Source organism: Pyxicephalus adspersus, chromosome 6 (genome assembly GCF_032062135.1).
Source record: "Pyxicephalus adspersus chromosome 6, UCB_Pads_2.0, whole genome shotgun sequence".
Lineage (NCBI taxonomy): Eukaryota > Metazoa > Chordata > Amphibia > Anura > Pyxicephalidae > Pyxicephalus > Pyxicephalus adspersus.
The window spans coordinates 74,045,357-74,066,602 of record NC_092863.1 but is presented as its reverse complement, the minus strand read 5'-3'; the positions used below and the strand labels follow the sequence as shown (position 1 = coordinate 74,066,602).

At 35.5% G+C, this 21,246-nt stretch overlaps 1 protein-coding gene across 1 annotated transcript in view; it reads right to left on the bottom strand.

The window, feature by feature from the left end:
- Positions 1-21,246, bottom strand: part of EDIL3 (EGF like repeats and discoidin domains 3) — a gene marked incomplete in the record, with an annotated part of 336,704 nt that overhangs the window by 206,704 nt on the left and 108,754 nt on the right. The window contains 1 exon segment of the mRNA XM_072416185.1: positions 20,690-20,719. Within this exon segment, the coding sequence (XP_072272286.1) occupies positions 20,690-20,719 (30 nt within the window).

The following is a 21,246-nucleotide window of genomic DNA, read 5'->3' as shown; positions in this document are numbered from 1 at the left end:
ATCTGGGTCACAAATCGCATTTGTTGTCATATGTCTGCTGGGTCTGCTTCTCCCTGAACTGATTTTGTTTTTCTTTTATTGTGTTTACTTAGATATACATTTTGTGCTTAACTGCATTCATTGCTGTGCTTGATAAACCCATTAGTGCCATCATTATGGGGAAAATCATCCACTATTCTTAGAATCTATGGCAAGCATGATTTGCATGTAAATTGACTGCATAACATGATCCCAAATCCAATACAGAATACCTTCTATGAGAAAAATATTTACAGCGTAAAGTGTACTCTTGTCTCATGGTGTATATGAAACTATTCAAAAACCTTGCTGGCATTTGTCTGAACCAAAAGCCTAAAAGTGTCATCTGAAGATTAAAAGCCAATATACTTCCAGCTCCCAAACCTTGCACAGTTTTTTTTTTATTATTATTATTATTACTACAATGTGCAACAGAATCTGAAGCAAGTCTGTTAGAGCCTTCTTTATGTCCTTTTAACAGTGCATAAAACAGCATTTTGTAGTTTGTTCCCCAGCTTATTATCCCATGCCTGCCTTTCATTCATTGAATTCATGTTTTTTTTAATCATTGAGTATCACATGTGGGTGTTACCTAAAGCTGTCTGCATGCAAATGTAGTCTGCAAAGGAATGTCCACTCCTGCAGACTTACCACCTATCCAGGCATTTCCATAACTCCTGCCAAGAGGGGTTTTGAATGGAGTACTGAGGCAGAGTGCTGTAATGTTTTCAGTGTTCCCCATTAGCCATGGTCTGCCAGCATAGGTTGGTGGAGCACAAAGACCCTGTAATACCATAGCAATGTGATGAGGTCAAACTACAGAAGGCAAAATATAAGGATTTCAAACTTCAGCGTTATTTGAATTCTTTATAAAAAGAATGTGAGCTGCCACAATGAAATTTCTTCTATAAATGTTAACTGATCGAAACATTGAACTGGAACATATGTGACCCAGACACATCTGTCCTTTGTAGAAGAGAAAAGGTCAGCATAGAAAATAGGTAACTAGCATTTTCAGAAGGAGAGCTTAACAATAGACCCCACTACCACCCACTTCCTTCCAGATTGAATGTTCAGATTTTTGCATAAGCCCAACTGTAAGTGCTTTTCTATAATGTAAGCAACCTGACTTTGATAATTGCCTAAATTCAGCAAATTATCTCGCCTGTCAGCTACTTCCAATTTTAGCACTACCTAAAGATTCATTTATCTCCAGTTCATCTTCCTCATCCCCGCTGCTTTTGTGTTAATTCCGCACACACACACATAGGGTGCTAGGATGGAATGGAAATAGGAATCCAAGTTCATGTATCATGTATGAAAGCTACAATCGGGGAATGGCAAGCTATTCCAGGATACAGTGATTAATGTGTTTCTTGTGTATGCTCACATCCAACTCCCATGCTTTGACTGTTAAACAGAAAAATAACTAAGCATCATGGTTATGATAACCTAAAAAGACAGCTCTTAATTCAATAAAAAATATAGCATTTTGGTACGAAATAAGAAATTTGTTGTAGGAATCTTGCTTCACGTTTTCACTTCTTCACTGTAGTTGACTTGTCATAGTGACTGGCTGCTACAAATAGAAATGATTGATTTATGCATTGAAAATGACTAGCTAATTATTATTTTACATGAACTCCAATATTGACTGCTCCATTCTATAATTAAATTTGCCGGGTCTGTTTGAATATTGTGGACAGTGGGAATGGAAAAGACCAACAAGCCATTGACAAATATACATGGTGAGAGGCTGACAGGCAATTACTATCATTTCCTTTTATTCTGTCTGATTATTAAATGAGGCCTAAGGCTAACATGTAGGGCACAATACCGCACATTTACAGCAAAGTCTTTTTTAAATGTGCTTGCTCTCTGTTGAACGAGCATCATGATTTTAAAGCTGGCTCACTGCACTAAAATAAAAGAACGACAATAGCCCAGTGATATGACCTGTCAAAGTACACATGCAACCAAACTTTTATCCATGGGTCCAGCCATGGTGTGTGCATACTACCCTATTTTACAGGTTATCAATTTCAGCAACCGTTTCTTTTTTTTTAATTAATTTTATTATCATTCTCAAACATCCATGTTGTACCCATCGGCCAAAATGGGGTAAAATGCAAACTCCTTGCTCATAGTATCCTGGCTGGGAATATAACAACAACCATGTTCTTATTCATGTGAAAGGAAAAAGGAGAACATAGGTGATTTTTAATTCTTGGACAGCTATTGTCAATGTAAATTGCTGTACTTGAGTACTAATAATGGAACATCCCAGCAGTTTAAAGCTTGATACTATTTAAATATATAAATGATGTTTTGAAGACATTGACCATACATGAATACAGAAATAGAAGCAAAGCATTTATTTACAACAGCATTAAAATTAACATTTGTAGCTAGACAAACTGTACTGTCAGCAGAAATTCATTGTTCCAACATTGCAATATTAACAGTCACCCAAATAAAGTCTACGCGTTTCGCAGATGGACAAAGATGCTTCATCAGGAGAGAAGAGGTAAAAATAATGCATGTTACATGTAGACCAGCAACACTAAACCTGACAATGTACTCCACCATGGAAATGGCTGGAATACTCCATCTGATCCACAAAGATTTGATGGAGCTTACCAACATAGGTATTTTTTTTATATTTGGGTAGCTAACTGTTTATTTACAGTTATCCAAAGTATAACATGAGAGTGAATTGAAGTACATAAGAACACTAAAATGGTATTTGTGGCCCTGCTAGCATTTGTTTGGGTTGGTGGCCCCTAATGCAGGTAAATGAAAAAGAATACACAACTTTTACATTGTGGATAACTGAAGTGGAGCAGGAGAAGAAAGATGATCATTTAAATGCAGCCAGTGGGCCTGCCATTGAAGTGGACCTGAATGGGAAAAACAACAATTTACTTTGACTTAAAATATAATATATATTCAGTAAACAAATATATTTGTTGTGTTAATATTGCATGGCTGTACTTGAGTACTTTTTAGATCACTACCCATCTAGTCACCTTTAGTAACTGAATTTAGCAATGAAACTAGCTAATTGGGAGTGAAATCAGCAATGAGTAGTTGATTACACATTTTGTAATAATTTCAGTGTGACACGTGTACATTTTGGTTAAAAGTTAGGTGAATCTTTAGTGAAAACATGTATAAAAACACCAATATAGTGCATTATTACTATATAGTAGCTCTACATTGAGAAAGCGGATCCATAAGGCACAACCATGGTGCAGAACTACAAAGTACTAAGAAAAATCTGTATTTAATGAACAATATGAATGAGCCCACATATTTATAATTCATAAATAATACATAAAATACATGAAAATCTATTATATTTAACCTTTTATATCTAGAAAGATGAATTCAAAGGACTACAGTTTCCAAATCTGCTGTGCTAAAAATGAGCTATTATCTCTTGTGTTGTTCATATGCAGAGCTGCCAATCCTTTTGCAGTGCTGTACAAATAAAGAAAAAATTGCCTGAAGCTTTCACAATACCAAGGAATAAAAACGCAAAAACACGAATACATTATATTAAATAGTGGGAGGCCACAACAGTCTGCCCCTACATATCTCAACTCATACAATACATAGAGGTTAGTAGGTCAGAGATAATAACAGTCATTCTGATAACTACAATGAAGATAATGAGATACTGCCCCAGTATCGTACCCCAGTAATAACCATCAAATTGCCCATAGGGATATTTTAATTATTATTCTTTTCACAGCAGAGTTTATAAAAGAATACAGGAACCAAGTGGGCTGGAATATTTAATTTGACAGTGATTTAAAAATAAATAATGCATCTTATTTTGATGGTTACTGATGCTAAAAAGCTACCAGCACAAAAAAATGGCTATTATGATAATAGAACAAAAAAATGTCCTATACCGTCCTACTTTTTCTCGGTAATAATAGGGGTCCTTGGTCCTAATATAAAGTGCAGTTGACAATCGAAAATCCGGCTCCTTCAGTTTTCCGGCATGAAATTCAAAGCGCATTTTCAATACAGGGACTGTAGTACATTGTTTGGCCACTAATGTTTTGATGGGGCTGTTCTGAAGAAAGAGCAGTTATGTCTTGCTTTCTACACTAAATACACGTTGAGACGTCCCTGCTGCCTGCTCTCTCGAACTGTGACAGATGTCCATGAGTGCTACGAGAGGAAGGCTGGCCTGTGTGTGGAGGTAAGTATAACTTTCAAAAATTTGGCACTCCTCAGGTCCGGAGGTTGCCAAATTTTTGAATGTTAACTGTATATATCCTGATCCTGCCAGAAATACAATGTAGTCCTATGCCTTGTTCACTCTCCATTCATACCAAAGGGCCCATTCACAGCTCCAAGTTCCTGTGCTTTGTATTAGTATGGTATGCCACCCATTGCCAATTACTATTTGTAGCATTAAGGCTGTAGCACAAGTCCAATCAACTTAATGGGTTGCCAATGCACCAGAACACACAGAAACACTTTGGGTCTGGTTTATTAAAGCTCTTTGAAACTGGAGAAGATAGAATATCATGGGAGAACCTAGGTGGTCCAGGAAACCTGAACTGGATCTGGTTTGCTGGATCACCCAGCTTCCCCCATGATAGTCTATCATCTGCAGTCTTGGAGAGCTTTCATAAACCAGGGCCATTGTTATGCACGTAAATATGAAAGTAATGGAACCTCTGGGATGTTTTCTCTAATGACTTAGCTTTCTTGCCTTAGTAAACCCATTCTTCTCATTTTTGGGTGTTATGTGTGGAAAACGTCAGGGCAAATCCCTTTATTCCTTTAGCAGCAAAGCAAACCCAACCAGAACATTCGGCATGTTTGGTGTATCCTATTTAGCAGAAGCATTTTAAACAGATTTATATGTTTATTATATCAGAATTACACACCCAAGATTATACCACAAAAAAGATGCTCCATGCAGAAAATGCCCCACGAGGGATATGAACCTAGGACCTAAATCTGCTAATTATGTACAATGTCCCTGAATTAAACCATAGAGCCTAGGTCAATTTTTTAAATGTTTAAATATATTGGCTACAAAACACATTTGATTTGAATGCATTTTGTAGTTATTATATTTAAAAGAAAGATATAATTCAATGATAATATGATAATAAATTAACCTGATCTATCTATTGTTAAAATGTACTGTCAGTGTTTGGGAAAATTGCCTGAGTCAGGTCCCTCTAGCTTCCGCTACTAGCCTTGATTACAAGGTGATTTACCAGACACAGGGTTAATGATATGGCCTTTTTACTGTCTGAATACCTGTCTGATTAGCCTTTATTTAATTTCTGTGTTACGGTTTTATTGCTCTACAAGCCTCTGTGACCCTCATCAGTGGAAGGGAGTCTCTCACATATGACGGTAATACTTTGTCTCACAAAAGGCAGCAAATACTTTATACTTATGTTCCATTAAATACTGAACAAAGCAGAACTTTTAAAGGTATTAGCACTGTCAAGGATTTTCACTGAAGGAACAGGCACAGTGTCACTTTCTCATTGTTACATTTCCACAGAACTCTAAGGGGCTATTCTTCTTACTGAATAGTTCTATCTATTCTCATGCTATGGACTGTAGCAAGTTAATATTTAATAAATGCAAATATATGTAATAAATATCAAATTCACTGAATTTATAATGAAGTGGATTGGAATGGAATGGTAATGAACCTCTCAGCAACATTGTGTTTCTATATAATGTTGACAACGAGGAAATGTAAGAGAGGTACCGGCGTTTGCAATGGGGTTTCCAGGGTAAATGAATTGTGAACACAGAATTATGGTTCTTGGTAATCCAAAACAGTTACTTTCTCCGCCATTTCTCTCAAGAAACAAAATTATTTGCCGTTTACAGTTCTTTGAAGGAAAAATGGATCATGCAGGTAAAATCTCCTATTTATTAATTGTAAAACTTCAGCTTGGATCCAAGACATGGGTGTATCTTATACTGACTGTTCCCCAGCATTAAAATTGTGTGTAAAATGTCAACTCATCGTGCTAGTATAAACCATAGGTACTTGGGTGTTGCATATATTAGGCAGCAATGTTCACTATAAAAATATTGTAAATGCACTTAAACTCCCTGTAGACCCGTATAGTAATGCAAAACCTATTTAACACAAACAAATGTCGGTTAACCCAAGTTTCGTACAATCTAACATTATTTCAAGGATTGTTTATCTCTTGGCCCCCATGACCCCTGCATAAAACTTGCAAATAAAAGCTAAGAACAAAAATAACAAGGATGTATGGGTACATGTGAGGTTATTTGACCCCAACACTGCCTCCTGGGTAAGTAGCCCAAATCAAGATTGAATGGGCTTCAGTTACCCTGAGTAATCCAAACCCGGATAAAATGAGTTTGTTACCCTGGGTAATCCAAACCCTAATAAAATGAGTTTGTCATCCTGGGTAATCCGAACCCTAATAAAATGAGTTTGTTACCCTGAGTAACCCAAACCCTAATAAAATGAGTTCGTCACCCTGGGTAATCCAAACCCTGATAAAATGAGTTTCAGTTACCCTGGGTAATCCAAATTCTAGAAGAGTTGGCCTCAGCACTGTGCAAATTTATAGAACAATGTGTGAAAGCTTGTTGAACAGCTGTGAATGAATGTCTGGCCACCATGAAGGCTGTAGGGCGTGTTATCAAACTGTCTGTTTGATTATCATGTACCTGCTTTAGTTCCCATCTGAAGGAGACAAATCAAAGCCTCATGATTCAGCCTGAACAGTTCATTAAACTCGATAGAGCAGTGTATTTAATATGTACTTTAGAGGTATAAAATATATAGAGCTAATGCAAGAGGTCAATGCATTTTCCATTTATAAACAGCAGCATAGAGCAGCACCCCTTTACAAAGCAAATACGCTCTTCTTTGAGTTCAATCTACCCAAGGAAACCCTGAACACCTCTGCACACACCATCCAAGAGTGTTCCAGGTAGGCAGATTTATACAGTAAAACATCTTACTATCCTAAAGTTCACTGCTAATTACAAATCAATCAATTACTAACCTGTCCATTAGCATTTAGTGACTGTGCCTACTTAGAGAGACACTGTTAATATATTAAAAACCTGTATAGTACATACACATATACTTGGTAGTAAAGCCCCCAGTGCAGCCAATCTTCATTCTCTAAACGCAGCATTAAAATCTTCAGGATCCATCACTTCAAGGTATGTCAGCTGCCTGCATCTCCCCATAGTAGACTACCCCCCACCCTAACATTTGCTTTCCAAGAGTGATGCACAGACTAGGTGGCATATAGTGGTCTGTCGCTGGCACATAATATCCTATTGGTTTTCTCTTTTGTCCTGAAGAGCTGGAATCCTTGTACAATTTCCATTAGTGACACTGTTTGCATTCACATTGCATGTCTGCTTCTTTGGGGTCATATAGTTTCCGCCCAAGGGTGTGCTGTGAAGATAACTGCTTTTCCTAAGTATTTGTGTATGAATGTTGTAAGGAATTAGGTTCTAGGTTACTTTGCTGCACAGACTGATATGAATAGTGCTATGTAACCTGTAAGCATCATAGAATATACAGGCACTTTATAAATGCAGGAGATAAATAAGTAATAATGAACAAGTGATTTATTATACATAAAGAAGTCTATGAAAGTGTTCATGCAGTGTGCATCAAGATAAAGCATGCAGATGTACTTGTATTAAAGTGTCCGTATTTGTTAGTGAATGATACATATGATCTTATCCATGACAGATTAGAACTGATATTTAAGACATCAGCATGTCAGATGAGCTTCCTTTCATTACTTTTTTTTTTAATTTCACCTGAGAGTTACTTTATGAAATAAAAGCGTCACCTTTCTAATTGCTTGCCCATGTGAAAATAATTTCCCACACAGAGAAATGAAAAGAGAAGCCAGGAAGAAAAAAATTGAAGGTAAAAGTGATAACTCTGTTGCAAGCTGCTGGAGATGAAAGGAGAGGCAGGGATGTACTATATCCGAGTTCAGCCGCCAACCAGAGCTTCACATCAAAATAACTGGAAATACAGAAGGATATTTGAGAAATAATGATTCAGCCTGCTGGGTCAAAGTGCAAGCCGGGCATAGAAAACTATATCCCAGTAAAATAAATTAAGCACTAGCTAAAAAAGCCAATCAGCACATTTACATGAGCAGAATATATATATACACATGCAAGAATGGCAGCCACTATATAATGATATAACACTAGAAATAGTGAGCATGACAGTATACAAAAGCTACTAAATATAACTAAAAATAAAATAACCTACTTCATTATCTTGTGATAAAACTAAAGATTTTGCAGCATACATTTTCAAGCACACGTAAAGCCACATTGCTCCATTTAGACATAGGAACTAATTTAGGAAAGCTCTTCAAGACTGAAGAAGATAGACTATCAACAGTGAACCTGGGTGATTCAGCAGATCTAGATCAGGTTTACTGAAACCAACAAATCAGGCCCATAGTGTGCTCCAAAACTAAAAACTAGTCTTCAGATATAGAGTATGATCCATATGAAATACACTCTGCCTGCTCAACATGGATTTGAAATGACCACAGCCGCCTTTATTTACCAACCATCAAACAGTCAGATAAACTATTAATATAATCTTCAAAATTGATAGAGGGGTCCTTGGTGTCTGCTAGCCTAAAGAGGCATCACTAAAATTCCACCCCTTTTCCCAGCCGCAACTTACCATCTCAAACACAGCTTGAATCAAGGGACTGAGCCCCAGTAAAACAGACACCAAATGGTGTTAAATAGGCCCTCTTACATTTATGTAGCCATCTACAAAATTACAGTAACCCCTAAAGATCCCCCAAACTACTAAGGTGCTGCAGCAAATGAGAATAGCTACCCTCACCAAAAAGAAAAATTTACAAAAAACAGAAGGAAGTGGGACAACATCACTCTTCAGAATTTTCCAGAATTAATTCCCAGCAACCCTCCTGCGGCTCTTCCTAGCACCTCACCCCCTTGTTTTCCAACCAGCTACGACTTCCACCCGTACCAAATCCTCATAGATTTAAACTGGGAACTGATTCTTCGCAGGGTCATGCAGCCTCTCCATTCAATGCATGCCTCCCTGCCTGTCAGGAAAAACACTAAACAAGAGTGATATTATGGAATGTAACCATAAAGGAGACTTAAACGGCCAACAAAATGCTGCTGGTTTCAAGTTTGTAAAAAGCCATCTGGATGTTCCAGAGCTTTACATGTTGATTTTATGATTTATAGAAGTCCGTCCTCAATTTTAACAGTCAATTTACAGTTGACAATTTAAAAGGTAGTTTATAAATATCTTTAGATATACACACTTAGTTGATATATACCTAACATAAATAATATAAACATTCCTAACATCACATGCATATGAATAGGTAGCAAAATAAACTTTATTTCTTCCTACATCTGTCAGATATAAGAAGAGAATTTCGCAGCATTTTCTGTCCCGAAAGTCAGCACAAAGCCAGCATGGAGTGGCCAACCATCAGAAGGGCTCATTAACAAACACCTACACAGCAATCCTGGAAACCGTCACATTGCCAACTTTTATCCGGCCATGTGTAGCTACCGTGCTCTGATATAAACCCTAGTATATTAAATTAATCACCATGTTCCTATCAAATGTGAAAAAGCAATGATACAGTCTGTTACTTTCCCCGACTACAAAGAGCCTCTCTGTATATTTTCCATGCCATTGATGTATATGGGCATAAATAAAGTGTAAACAAATATTATTGCAGATTTTTCTAGTTTAGAGGCTTCATTATGACTCCAGAAGGTTGGGCTTTAATGTAATATGTTTGATAGTTAACTGCTTTTCACAATTTCCTATTAGATGCTCTGCAAGACAGCTTTATAAAATGTGTCAGTTTAATAGCCACACAAACTTTATTTTACACTCGGGTTATTTGAGTTCAGGTCAATATATTTCTCTGTTAGATTTTGAATAATTAAAACTAATTGTCATAGGTGTATATTTTAATATAAAATAATAGACAGAGGTGTAGGGAATTTAATCATATTACCTGTCAAATTACAATGATAAATATTCTGATAAAAATAATCATTTCACTTCTAGGAGAAATGGAACTCATTTGTACAAAAGTTTCCATTTTATAGGTGGGAAAGGAGGGGGAGATATTAATATTATTTCAACATAAATTAGAAGCTCTTAAGGGTGCTGATTGCTAGTTATTAAAACATGACCTTTAGCTTTGGCTTATTAAAAAGATTCATCATATGAGTGTATTAGTCTTTTTTTTCCTGTTGCAAAATTGCTATTTTCAATTAAAAGCAATCACACACACACTATATTTTCTATATATACCTGTATATATACTGGTAAACATACAGCACTGAATTAGATATAATCCACTAGCCAACATTTTATATAATCTCTGGCAGACCTAGTAGGCTTCATACATTGGACCTGATTTAATAAAGCTCTCCAAGGCTGGAAAGGATACACTTTCATCAGTGATGCTGGGTGATCTAGCAAACCTGCAATGAATTTTTTCAAAGTCATCTGCTATTTGCTAGCAAATGTTTTAATTCCTGGACCAGATCCATTCCAGGTATGCTGATCACTCAGGTTCGCTGATATACATGTATCCTCCCCAGCCTTGGAGAGCTTTAATAAATCAGGCCCAATGTTTCTGGGATGAACTATAGCCTCATATCAGATGATTCAGTGTTGTCTAACCGCCCTAGTGTTATACAATATGCAGTAGTGTTCATATTAGCTCATGTTTTTACTCTATTAATATAGACCTTTTTGTTAAAAGGAAAACAAGAGAAAAATTGAACTGTAACTGAAATGTTTCTTTTTAATTTTTCTTATGCTTTGACCCTGGGAAAAAGCATAAAAAACCCACAAGGCAAGCACAAAATAAATGTGATGATACACAGATAAACACCTTCAAATGTTATAGCAATGCATTAGAGAATGCAGTAAATGTGTATTATCAACTCTGATGGTTTTACGGTGCTTTTTATGTGCCTAATAACTGTAAGATAACCTCTTTCTAAGTATATGCTTAACCAGCAATGTTTTTCATCTCAGAAAAGAAATGGCAAGGGGGTTCACGGGACCCCATATTAGTCCACTTCTGCATTTTGTGCATCAGAAAGTTCTATAGTCACTACGTCAGGGAACTAATTATAGTTCATGTGTTTTTTTTTTTTTTTTTTATTGCCACAGCATTAGAAATATGCTGACACATCACTAGATCTTTTCCCTAAAATGGACTACATTACTGTTCTAGTGGCAAAAATAGTATAGTCCTTATTAGGAATAAGATGCACTGTATTGTGAGTGTATCAGGTTATCATTGCATACTTTTCTAACCAGACCATCTACAAAACCTCATTTAAAATTGGTTCACTCACTTGCAGTGCAAATGGTTCTAGGACAGAAACTCATGCTAAAGTAACTTTAAAGGGACCCAAAGACCCTGTAACCATTTTACTAATGCCAAGCAAAAATCACCACCGTGTATATCTGCAGTGTGAATCTAAGACAATTGAGATTTGATTTTTCTATTGCAATGCTTACTGTTCTTGCTGAAGGCTGTGCCATGAAGATGCAGAACCTACCAAGATGGCGATCTCTAAATAAAGAGAAGGAAGACCACCTGTATACAACAGAAGGACTAGCAATTTGCCCTCTACACAGTTCCCAGTGTATATTTCCTCTAGAAGCCCCTTTGAAGACAAGGATTCTTGTCAATATTTCAGTTTTGCCTCAAAAAGTTAAAAAGTAAAGATAAGAAATTTCTCCTAAAGTGAAATTTGGACTACTGTAAATAAATATTAAATACAGATGTTTTAATATATCTGAGAAATGTGTAAATCATCTACATATATATAATGAGATATATAAGGGACTGCTAGTTTCACAAGATTTGGTAGGGAATGGGTGAAGTTAGTGCTATGCTGCTCACTGTTGTCATTGGTGGACACTTCTTCTGGAGGTCCTGCCTCCACCAACTTGGCTCCATCCACAGAAATAGGAATGTGGCATGGCAATTTATTAACAGAGAAAGACCATCTGCAGTGTGACCACATTAAATATAAGCAGTCCTTTTTTCTCTGTCTACTTTCTTCTGGGCACAGAAAAAAAAAGAATAGCTAGGTGTAAAGAGTGGGAATTAATACAGTTGTGGCAAGAGCTGGACTACAAACTCCCTACTAGAGTCATATACACAATGGCTAATTGTAGTAAACACAAATTGGCCTTCCACTTAATTGGCCTAGGCACTATATAATTAGATTAACTCAGTGGGCCCGATTTATCAAATCCCCCTAAGACTGGAGAAGATAGACTATCAATGGTGAAACTGGATGATTCAGCAAACCTGGAATGGATATGGTCCAGAACTGAAAACAATTGCCATCTAATAGCAAATAGCAAAAAGTTCTCTTGTGATAATCTATTTTCTCCAGTCCTGGAGAGCTTTACTACATCAGGCCCAGTTTCGCAACCATGTGAGACTACAGTACCACCCCATTTTACTCAAATAATTATTCAAAACATACCTATACTGTAGAGCATGTTTTATTTATTTTCAGCTCAGTACAATTAAAGTAAACATAGGAGTTTGATAAATCCCCTTTTTCCACACTTAAACATTAAAGTCATTGGTTCTCATTATTCATTGTCACCCATTCCAATGACATATATTTAGATAAATGAGTTTAAAACATTTTACTTGTCGTGTGAGTGAAGGGAGGTTTTATGTAACATTGGCTGTTCAAAACCTTTGCATTCTTAAGAGACCAGGCAAATTTATTTTGATGTTTTTTTTTCTGACAAATACAAATTACTTATAGATTATCATATTCGCACGTGCACGCTGCTCAACGCATTAGGCCGTAGATTGCTTTGCTCTGATTAATGACATAGCAGGACTGCAGAAAGCCAGAAAAGAATTAGTCCTCGGGGACTGAGTCCAGTGTAATGGCCGAGCAGGTTAATTTACAGTCAAGCATGTTGTTACAGTGAATCCATGAGTGGTGTTTGATAAATCAGTTAATTCCCATTTGTTATCCACAGTCTCAGAATTTAAACACTGCACAGGAGCTTTTAAAGCTGATAAATGCAATCGCATTTATATGCAATCTATAATGTATTCAGATGTTGGTAAACTCCTGTCTTAGCACAATATATGTGGTCAATCTCAGTAACAACATTCTTTCCTTTTTATCCATTTATGCAATCCACATAATATACCAATTTCTTTTGCAAGTCATGTTTTAAAGTGAATGTTTACAAGATTGCTATGATACTGCTGCAGATGCTATTGTAACCAACTATACCATTTTTTTTCCATAATCATGAAGAAAGCTATATTGCCCTGTAAATGTACACATTTTCAATACCATTTAGCTATTTCATTTCTTGTTGTTTTCCCAAAATGTTTAAGATGTGAAACATTTACTAATAAATAGTTTGCAGTTTTCCCAATCCCAACATATGCTACCAGTTTTCTCACAGCTATCGCTTTATAGACCCATCTTTTTAATATGTTGGCTAAACATATTGCATGAAACCTGATAATAGTCAAAATATAATTAAAATATATATATATATCTTTTTTTAAAGAATCATTTTTTATGGATTTAATAAGAAAAATGTATGGGCTCTATTTATTAAACAGGACATCTGCTCAAACATTCCCTGGTGGGAATCAATTACTGCCATTGAAACATGTGAACCTGTAAGATTTAAACCAGGGAATGTTTGAAGGAATGTCCGATTCCCTGTTTCATAAACAAACATTTTCTTTTTGAATCTAATATGAAAACAATAGTGATATTCAAAACCGAAAAAGTAATTCATTCTGCTTGTTTATGAACAAGTAAAGCAAACACTCATGCAATTTGAGGTGATCATGGTTACAACTAAATCCATTATGATTCTGCACCTGACCCCTTTATATGTTAATGTATTGGCAGAAACAATATGTTCCAGAGCCCTAATTTGGATAGCAGATAGCCAAGAAGGTCATTTGTGTCAGTTAAACTGGCCTGAGAGGTACAAATTGGTCATTGTTCAAAGAACCCCTAGCAACCCCTGGTTGGGAAACACGGATGTACAAGTTACAAATATCTACATTCTATATATATCATTTATTGTTTAATAGATATGCAAGATCTTATTATGCCCTCATGTTTATTGAAGTAGAATCTAGTCAATCCTGCTGTTTATTGTATGCATTTCTTCATATGACTTATGACAAATTGGAAGTTGGATTACACACAGGGGATCCAGATCTTTTTATTTAAGTATGCATTTATACAGGGCTGCCATATCCGACTTCATTTTTACAAAGTCCAGCGTCATCTAGTAGTAAAGGTACACATGGAAAATGTAACTCCATCCAGAGAGAGCCCTGGGTGAGATCTGATCTTGGGATTTATACCTATACTAGAATGATATTGGTATTTCCCTGAACATGCTGTGATATGTTTGTATTTCTACTGATTTACATGAAATCACGTGGGACAAAACATTATTTTCGTTGTCTAATTTTTACTACCATTGGGTATGGAATTGCCACCTTAGATGCCTTACAGTTCTCTGCTTTTAAAAGTCTGATCATCAGAAAACAAATCCTCTTCCCACGTTTAAAAATAAAGCATTCCGGAAGTGGCAATCAGGTTTCTAAAAAAATAAACATTTTTTCTGTTCTTAATGCTTTATAAATGGACCTCCTTGGTGTTCCTCCACTTTGTTTATGGCATATGGCCTATATACTAACAATGTTTTTATAGCACATTGCCTTTTTGTTTATTGTTGGCAATGTATTGCATGGGGCACAGGTTTTTATCTATTCCATATATACCTTAGAACTAATCATTCTCTATTATTTATTGCCAAATTCCAAAACCTAGAAACATGGACTCTTATGAGTCTTTATCATATAATGTTCACAATCAGTATTGGGACATGGTTCTTATTCCTATGTCATCTATCACAAGATATCTCCTTCAAGATACAGGTCATGTTAGTTTGTCTTATCTTTTCAGAGCCACATAGTTTAAGCATTATTTAGTGAAACGTTATCAAACATTGCAAAAAGCAGCTTTATACACATTCCTCCTTTGGGTATTAGGTAACAGAAATTCAAGGACAACATCTCATGGTCAAGCTGACAATATCTATGCGTAGAACAGATGTAAAATATACTGTACGGAGAGATGACTTTATCTGATTCAGTTTGAGCTGTCTGAGCAATGAAAACATAAATCTAGCAAATGCTTCTAGGTGACACGTTTTTAAAAAGTCATACAAGGGTGATATATTTGATAAAAGGCAATAAAGATCATTTAAAGGAAAAGTAAACATCGTCATTTAATCCTAGGATTTAGCTGTCCATGACTTGAGGTTGGTCAAAATAATTGCATGGCTCTACAAACAATCCAGATATAAAACTACATTTAGATTCTAATAATTGTAATCAATTTTTAAGCACTTTACAGAGAAAGCTGAACTAATAGGAAGCCTATTATCTAGTTTTACAACACCACGCTAAAGACAAGTTTAAGACATACTGTAAATAATCATTATAAATAATAAGTAAATATGTACATCATGATAGGATGCCAAATATCTTGTAGAATGTACATTGTGTTTCATTGTTTTGTTTTATTAGTTATTATATTAAACAAGAGTGTTATTTCCCTTAAATTTAAACCGGGCTTTATTCAGGCATGAAACCCATGTTTTCAGAAAGAGGGGATGGGGGGCCTGAGAGTGTTCCACCCACTTTGTACCGTACTAGACCTCATGAACTTTCCCGAGTACAGTGTTTCTTGACATTTTAAGACGCGAGGACGCCTTAAATATCTTTTAGGTCTTCAGGGAACCCCTCCTATTAATTACTGTATTCACAGCTCACAGTATATTAGTGTGATGGTCAGAAGAATGCTTCTTACATTACTAGCCATTGGTAAGGATGCCAGCCTTACAGATAGCTAAAAAGATCATAAGTGGCAGGTAAATCTGTTAAGAGTCAAGGAACTCCCAACAGCCTCTAAAGGAACCCTGATTGGAAAAAAAAATGACCTAATAGGATGTCAAGGTTTGTTTGGGGAGAGTGTGTTGTATGGCGTTAATGTGTTTTTTTTACATTTTCACTACAGAAAAGGAAAGGGTGCTAATGCACGCCTCCACTGATATCCAGGGTCAGAAATATGGAGGCTCCTTTATTATATAGTTATAAAAAGATAGAAAAGATGAGATATGTATCTCAGTTGTATATTTTGGCAATTTGAAGAATCTGCTAGTTTGAAAGGTAATTCGCAACCCTGATAAATCTGTTTATGTTAAGGATCGTCCTTGGATTTTTTAAGTGTCATCATCCAAAGGTCAATAATTTAGGTACAATCTGAACTAAGATACTTTTACCTGCTTAGCTCTAATTATAGAATAATGTAAAAAAGCAACTACATGATAATACCACAATGTAGGACAAAAAGGATCAATGCCAACTAGCAGGAATGAAATGGCTAGGAAACCCTTGGATGGCTCCAAAGCTGTTCTCTGTTGACTAAGCATGGATAAGTAAAATCTGTACATTGTGCTCTTGCAAGGATTATGGCTTTTAACGTAAAGCATACTAATGTTTTTAATATATGCTGGCTTGTGTATTTTTGGCCTGTCATACATTGCTGAATGAAATAGGGCCAGGAATAGGCTTGCAGCTATATGACGAGATTATTCTTTTTTCTGGTTGCATGGCTAAATTGACTGCAATTAATCCACAAGGGTTCCATGAGATACTCACAGAAGAACATAAAAAGGGAACATAAAGAACATTTTGCTCTAACTCTAAACACAATCATTCTCAATCAGTTCTTTTAAATGAAAAACCTTTTTAGCAGCCACAAATGCCTAATTCATTAGAACACGATGCAATCTGTACCTTGTATACTAAATGTGTAAGTTGTGCATAACACCAATTCCTCTCCTCTAAGCTGTGGTTTGCTGCATACCCTGATGAGGGTACAGTAAAATTTATAACTAAGAGAAGGACAAAGACAGGGTATTTTTAAATGCAGCAGTGTATTAATAATCCGTATGGATATAGCATGTACAATGTTACAATTCACAATAGTACACGTATCAATTATACATAAAATGTTGCCACTTGATATTCAGTGCAGTAAAGTGTGGATGCTAGACAATAATTGCTAGATGCACATAAGCTGAATGGGAACGGCAAGTAGATATCATGTCCCGATGCGTTTCACCCTATATGGCTTCCTCAGGGGACTTGTAGACATCAAAGTGCAACTGTATACAAAAAACAATCCATGTATTGACATTTAACCTGATTATATAAGACAAGCAAACAAACAATTGCACCACAATATTGAAATACAAATATACAAGTCCCCTGAGGAAGCCATATAAGGCGAAACACATTGGGACATGATATCTACTTGCCTTTCCTATTCAGCTTATGTGCACCTAGGAATCAATGTCTAGCATCCACACTTTACTCCATTGAATATCAAGTCCCAACATTTTATGTATAATTGATACATGTACTATTGTGAATTGTAACATTGTACATTCTATATCCATACGGATTATTACTACACTGCTGCATTTAAAAATACCCTGTCTCTGTCCTTGTATACTAAAAACAAGAATCATTAACTTGATTACATTTATACATAAGCAGTTTAATATGTGAAGTCTGGTGTCTTGGTTCACCCAGGCAAATATAATCTCAGTATGACTGTTATAACTGAATGAGGTAACTTACTTGATTCTTCAACAACAACATCAACAACAAGATGTTATTTTTGTGAGAATTGGTAAATGTGAGTGCTTTAAATGAAAGTAGAGTCTTTTCAATATTTAATAGGCAAATGTGTGAAGAGATCAGGTTGATTTAAGTGATATTACAATGTGTGAAAATGCTTTCAAAACATGGCTTCTTTGTATAAAATTTGTAATTGTACATGGCAAGCATGTTAATTAAATGTTGTGTGCATTTTCAATGCGACAAGAAAAGACCATGGTTCTATTGTTGGCAGTGCCCAAGCTGCCATGCTTTTTGTAAGCAACATTCCCTGAACAAATTGAACCCAGGCAAATTCACACATCACCACTCTAAACTCAAGGACAATTTTAAAGCTGTGCACCCTACTTTGAACATTAACCCATGTATTTTACCAAAATTTTTGCATTGTTGCAAAAGGGGAAAGATCAAGTGGAATGGGATTGGGCGATTTCACTCATTCCTTCTTACCAGACATTAGGACAATGACAAAACAATAGCTAAGAGCCAATAAGTGCTGCACCTGATGGATAATCTACAGATCTGTACATTTATTACAATACCAAAACTATATTAGAGTATGCCTGAAAAAAAAGTCAAAAAAATTATCAGAGCTCCAAAAAATTTGGGACAGAGTGAAAAAGAGTTTGAAGTTCTATTGTTTTTTATTAGCTCTTTCTAACCCTATTTGAAAGCTTTATCACTTTATCGTTTTAGTGAATATTGTGATCCCAACAGGAGGCAAGGGAAAATCTAAAATTTGATGGATTCCACCCAATGAAGATAAGAGTTTATATTTTCCATTGGTAATTCTAGTTCTTGTGATATTGGGCGTATTAACAATGGCAGGGGTGGACACTCCTCTTCGGGTTCTCCTTCTGGAGGAATGTTACCAAGGCTGTTTTCTCGCCATATCAACTAATCTTGGTCCAACTCCCAACAATGAGCTGCATGAGAGAACTACTTGGTCAACTTCAGCGCTACTGCTATTGACTTTGAGGATTAATTTCTCTTTAATATATTCAACTACATGGGTAATAGATTGTTTTAGGGAGCTTAAATTTCTTGTAATTAAAAAGGACATTGCCTGTCCAGAAATTTGCTTTAAGGGAGGAGATTGAGATGGAAGGAAGATGGATTAACTAGAAGAATAGTGATTTAGACTAATACACTTTACTCATACACCTATTGGTAAACTAGGATTTAAAAGCAATGTTAATGGAGGGCCCAGTGTCTTTTCTTATATCTTCCCCAGACAAAACTTTTCATATGCCTGATCCAAATAGCTAAAGGTTCCACAGCAAATTCAAATAATAAGTGAAATAGCGGGAAGTCCTGTTTGGTTCCTCATTAGAATGAGAAGTGATCTGTAATTTTGTTTTTTTTTTCTACATTTTACCATTGCATACTCTGCTTTACCTAATTTACTTTGATTGACATTGATGATCTGTAAACCCAAACTTTTCCCTGTATACAAACAAAACTATTGGTAAAATCATACATACTCAATTGCCAGTCATTCATAGGACATCACAATGCAATTCATAGTGACATCAAGAGATAAGTGTATATAAGAAAGCCATTTAAAATAAATTAAAATGGAAAAACTATAACCAATCATGTTTAAAATAAAATATATAAGCATATATAATGGGTCAGTATCTATCAAGATTATCAACTGGAAGGTAAGCTTACACTTTAATAAATCCTTTAATACAAAAACTGGCCAAAGAGACTTGATGTTGTTTGTGAGTGCATTCTAAATCTAATAAATGCATTTACATTAGGACTGCTAAAAAATATTTTCCTGCAGAGAAGTACATAAAATTGTGTGCTTATATCAGACAAGTATGAAGTCTATTGCAGACATTCCGCCTACGTTCATAATAGCAGTCTGCTAGGAAATTTCAATTAGTTGTCCTTTAACTCCAAAAAGGCGTCCATAGATGAGTAAGCAATGCAGCTAAGAAACAACAGACTTTTTCCTCTCCTGACACTACATTAGTAGGTATTGTGCTACACAACTGTACAGTATTTAGGAGTTTTGCTTTTATCAGGTGCTCAATCCATAAAAATCTTTGCATTGCGGCTATTAAGAAATCATGGCTTGGTTTCTAACTGATGGTAATCAAAGGAAAGGTGAACATATACTACCGTTTAAGAATTTATTAAAGCAACCTATTGTTTATCCTGCATGAGAAAAAGGGCTTATTTAAGAGCAACACATTGGGGTTGATTTACTATAAAATTTAAAGTATATTTTTAAAAAAAAAAGTATTAATTCAATAATTTAAACTAAAATATTAGATTGACCCCTTAGTGTTTAAAATAAGAAAGAATGTTGGAGTTGTAATAATAAAATATAATAATACATAATAATATAAATATAATATATTTAATGTTGTGATCTGAAAGAAAAGTGAATGTTATTAAAAAAGGTAAAACTGGGTTCAATTTGAATACTCAAAAAGAAAATTACCTATAAAAAACAGAATTTTTGCTAGAACATGACTGGTTCATTATGAAGATCATCGCTTTACCTGTTTTTTTTAGTCCCAATGACTAAATGACAACATTTTTTAGACCCAATGACTGTACAAGCATTTCATATGATGAATATAAGAAAGGTATGAGTAACTCTCGACTATTTATTGGTGCATATAAAAATATGCCATTAGAATGTGACAGATATCTGTGGTCAATCAGCATCATTTCCTTCTTCAAAAACCTAGAAAAGTTGCAGAGCAAGTCCCTTTAAATATGATTGAAAGATTTTTCTGTTTATTATAGCTTTGTTTTACAAGTGTCAGATTGGGGTACATTGGAAATCATCTTCCTACCTGTGTCTGTAGACTCTTCTTCTACTGATCCTGTTAAAAAAAAGAAAAATAAAGTCAGGATATGTGGACAAAAATGAATTGTTTTTCATTTTTTAAAACAACAAATTGATTGTTCCTATTCATTTTCCAGTGGGAAGGTACATCAAGCTACAACGCCCTAGCTAGTCAACACATCCTAACAAAACAGCGGCATCAAAAATGCCAAACAATTCCATATCTGTTATAAGAGGAAGCCCTCTTCCTGTTTATGATAACTCATTTTGCAACTGCAATCTCTAGGGTAGGGATAGGTCTAATAGCTTTCCTAGGATTAAAAGGCTATGCAACTGCAACTTGCAAGGCTTTTTGATGTTTCCAATGAGTGCAAATTTTCCTGGCCTGTTGCAAAGTTTACATTTAATTGAAATTACCCTGAAAAAGCATTTATATACCTAAGCAACACATTTACTAATAAAAAAGTAAACACATAAACCCTTGCTCCCCTTGCTTCTTCACCTGATCTTTTTTCATCTTGTTTGGCAAGGCCGAAGTGAATCATGCACGCTGAAGTTGATCAC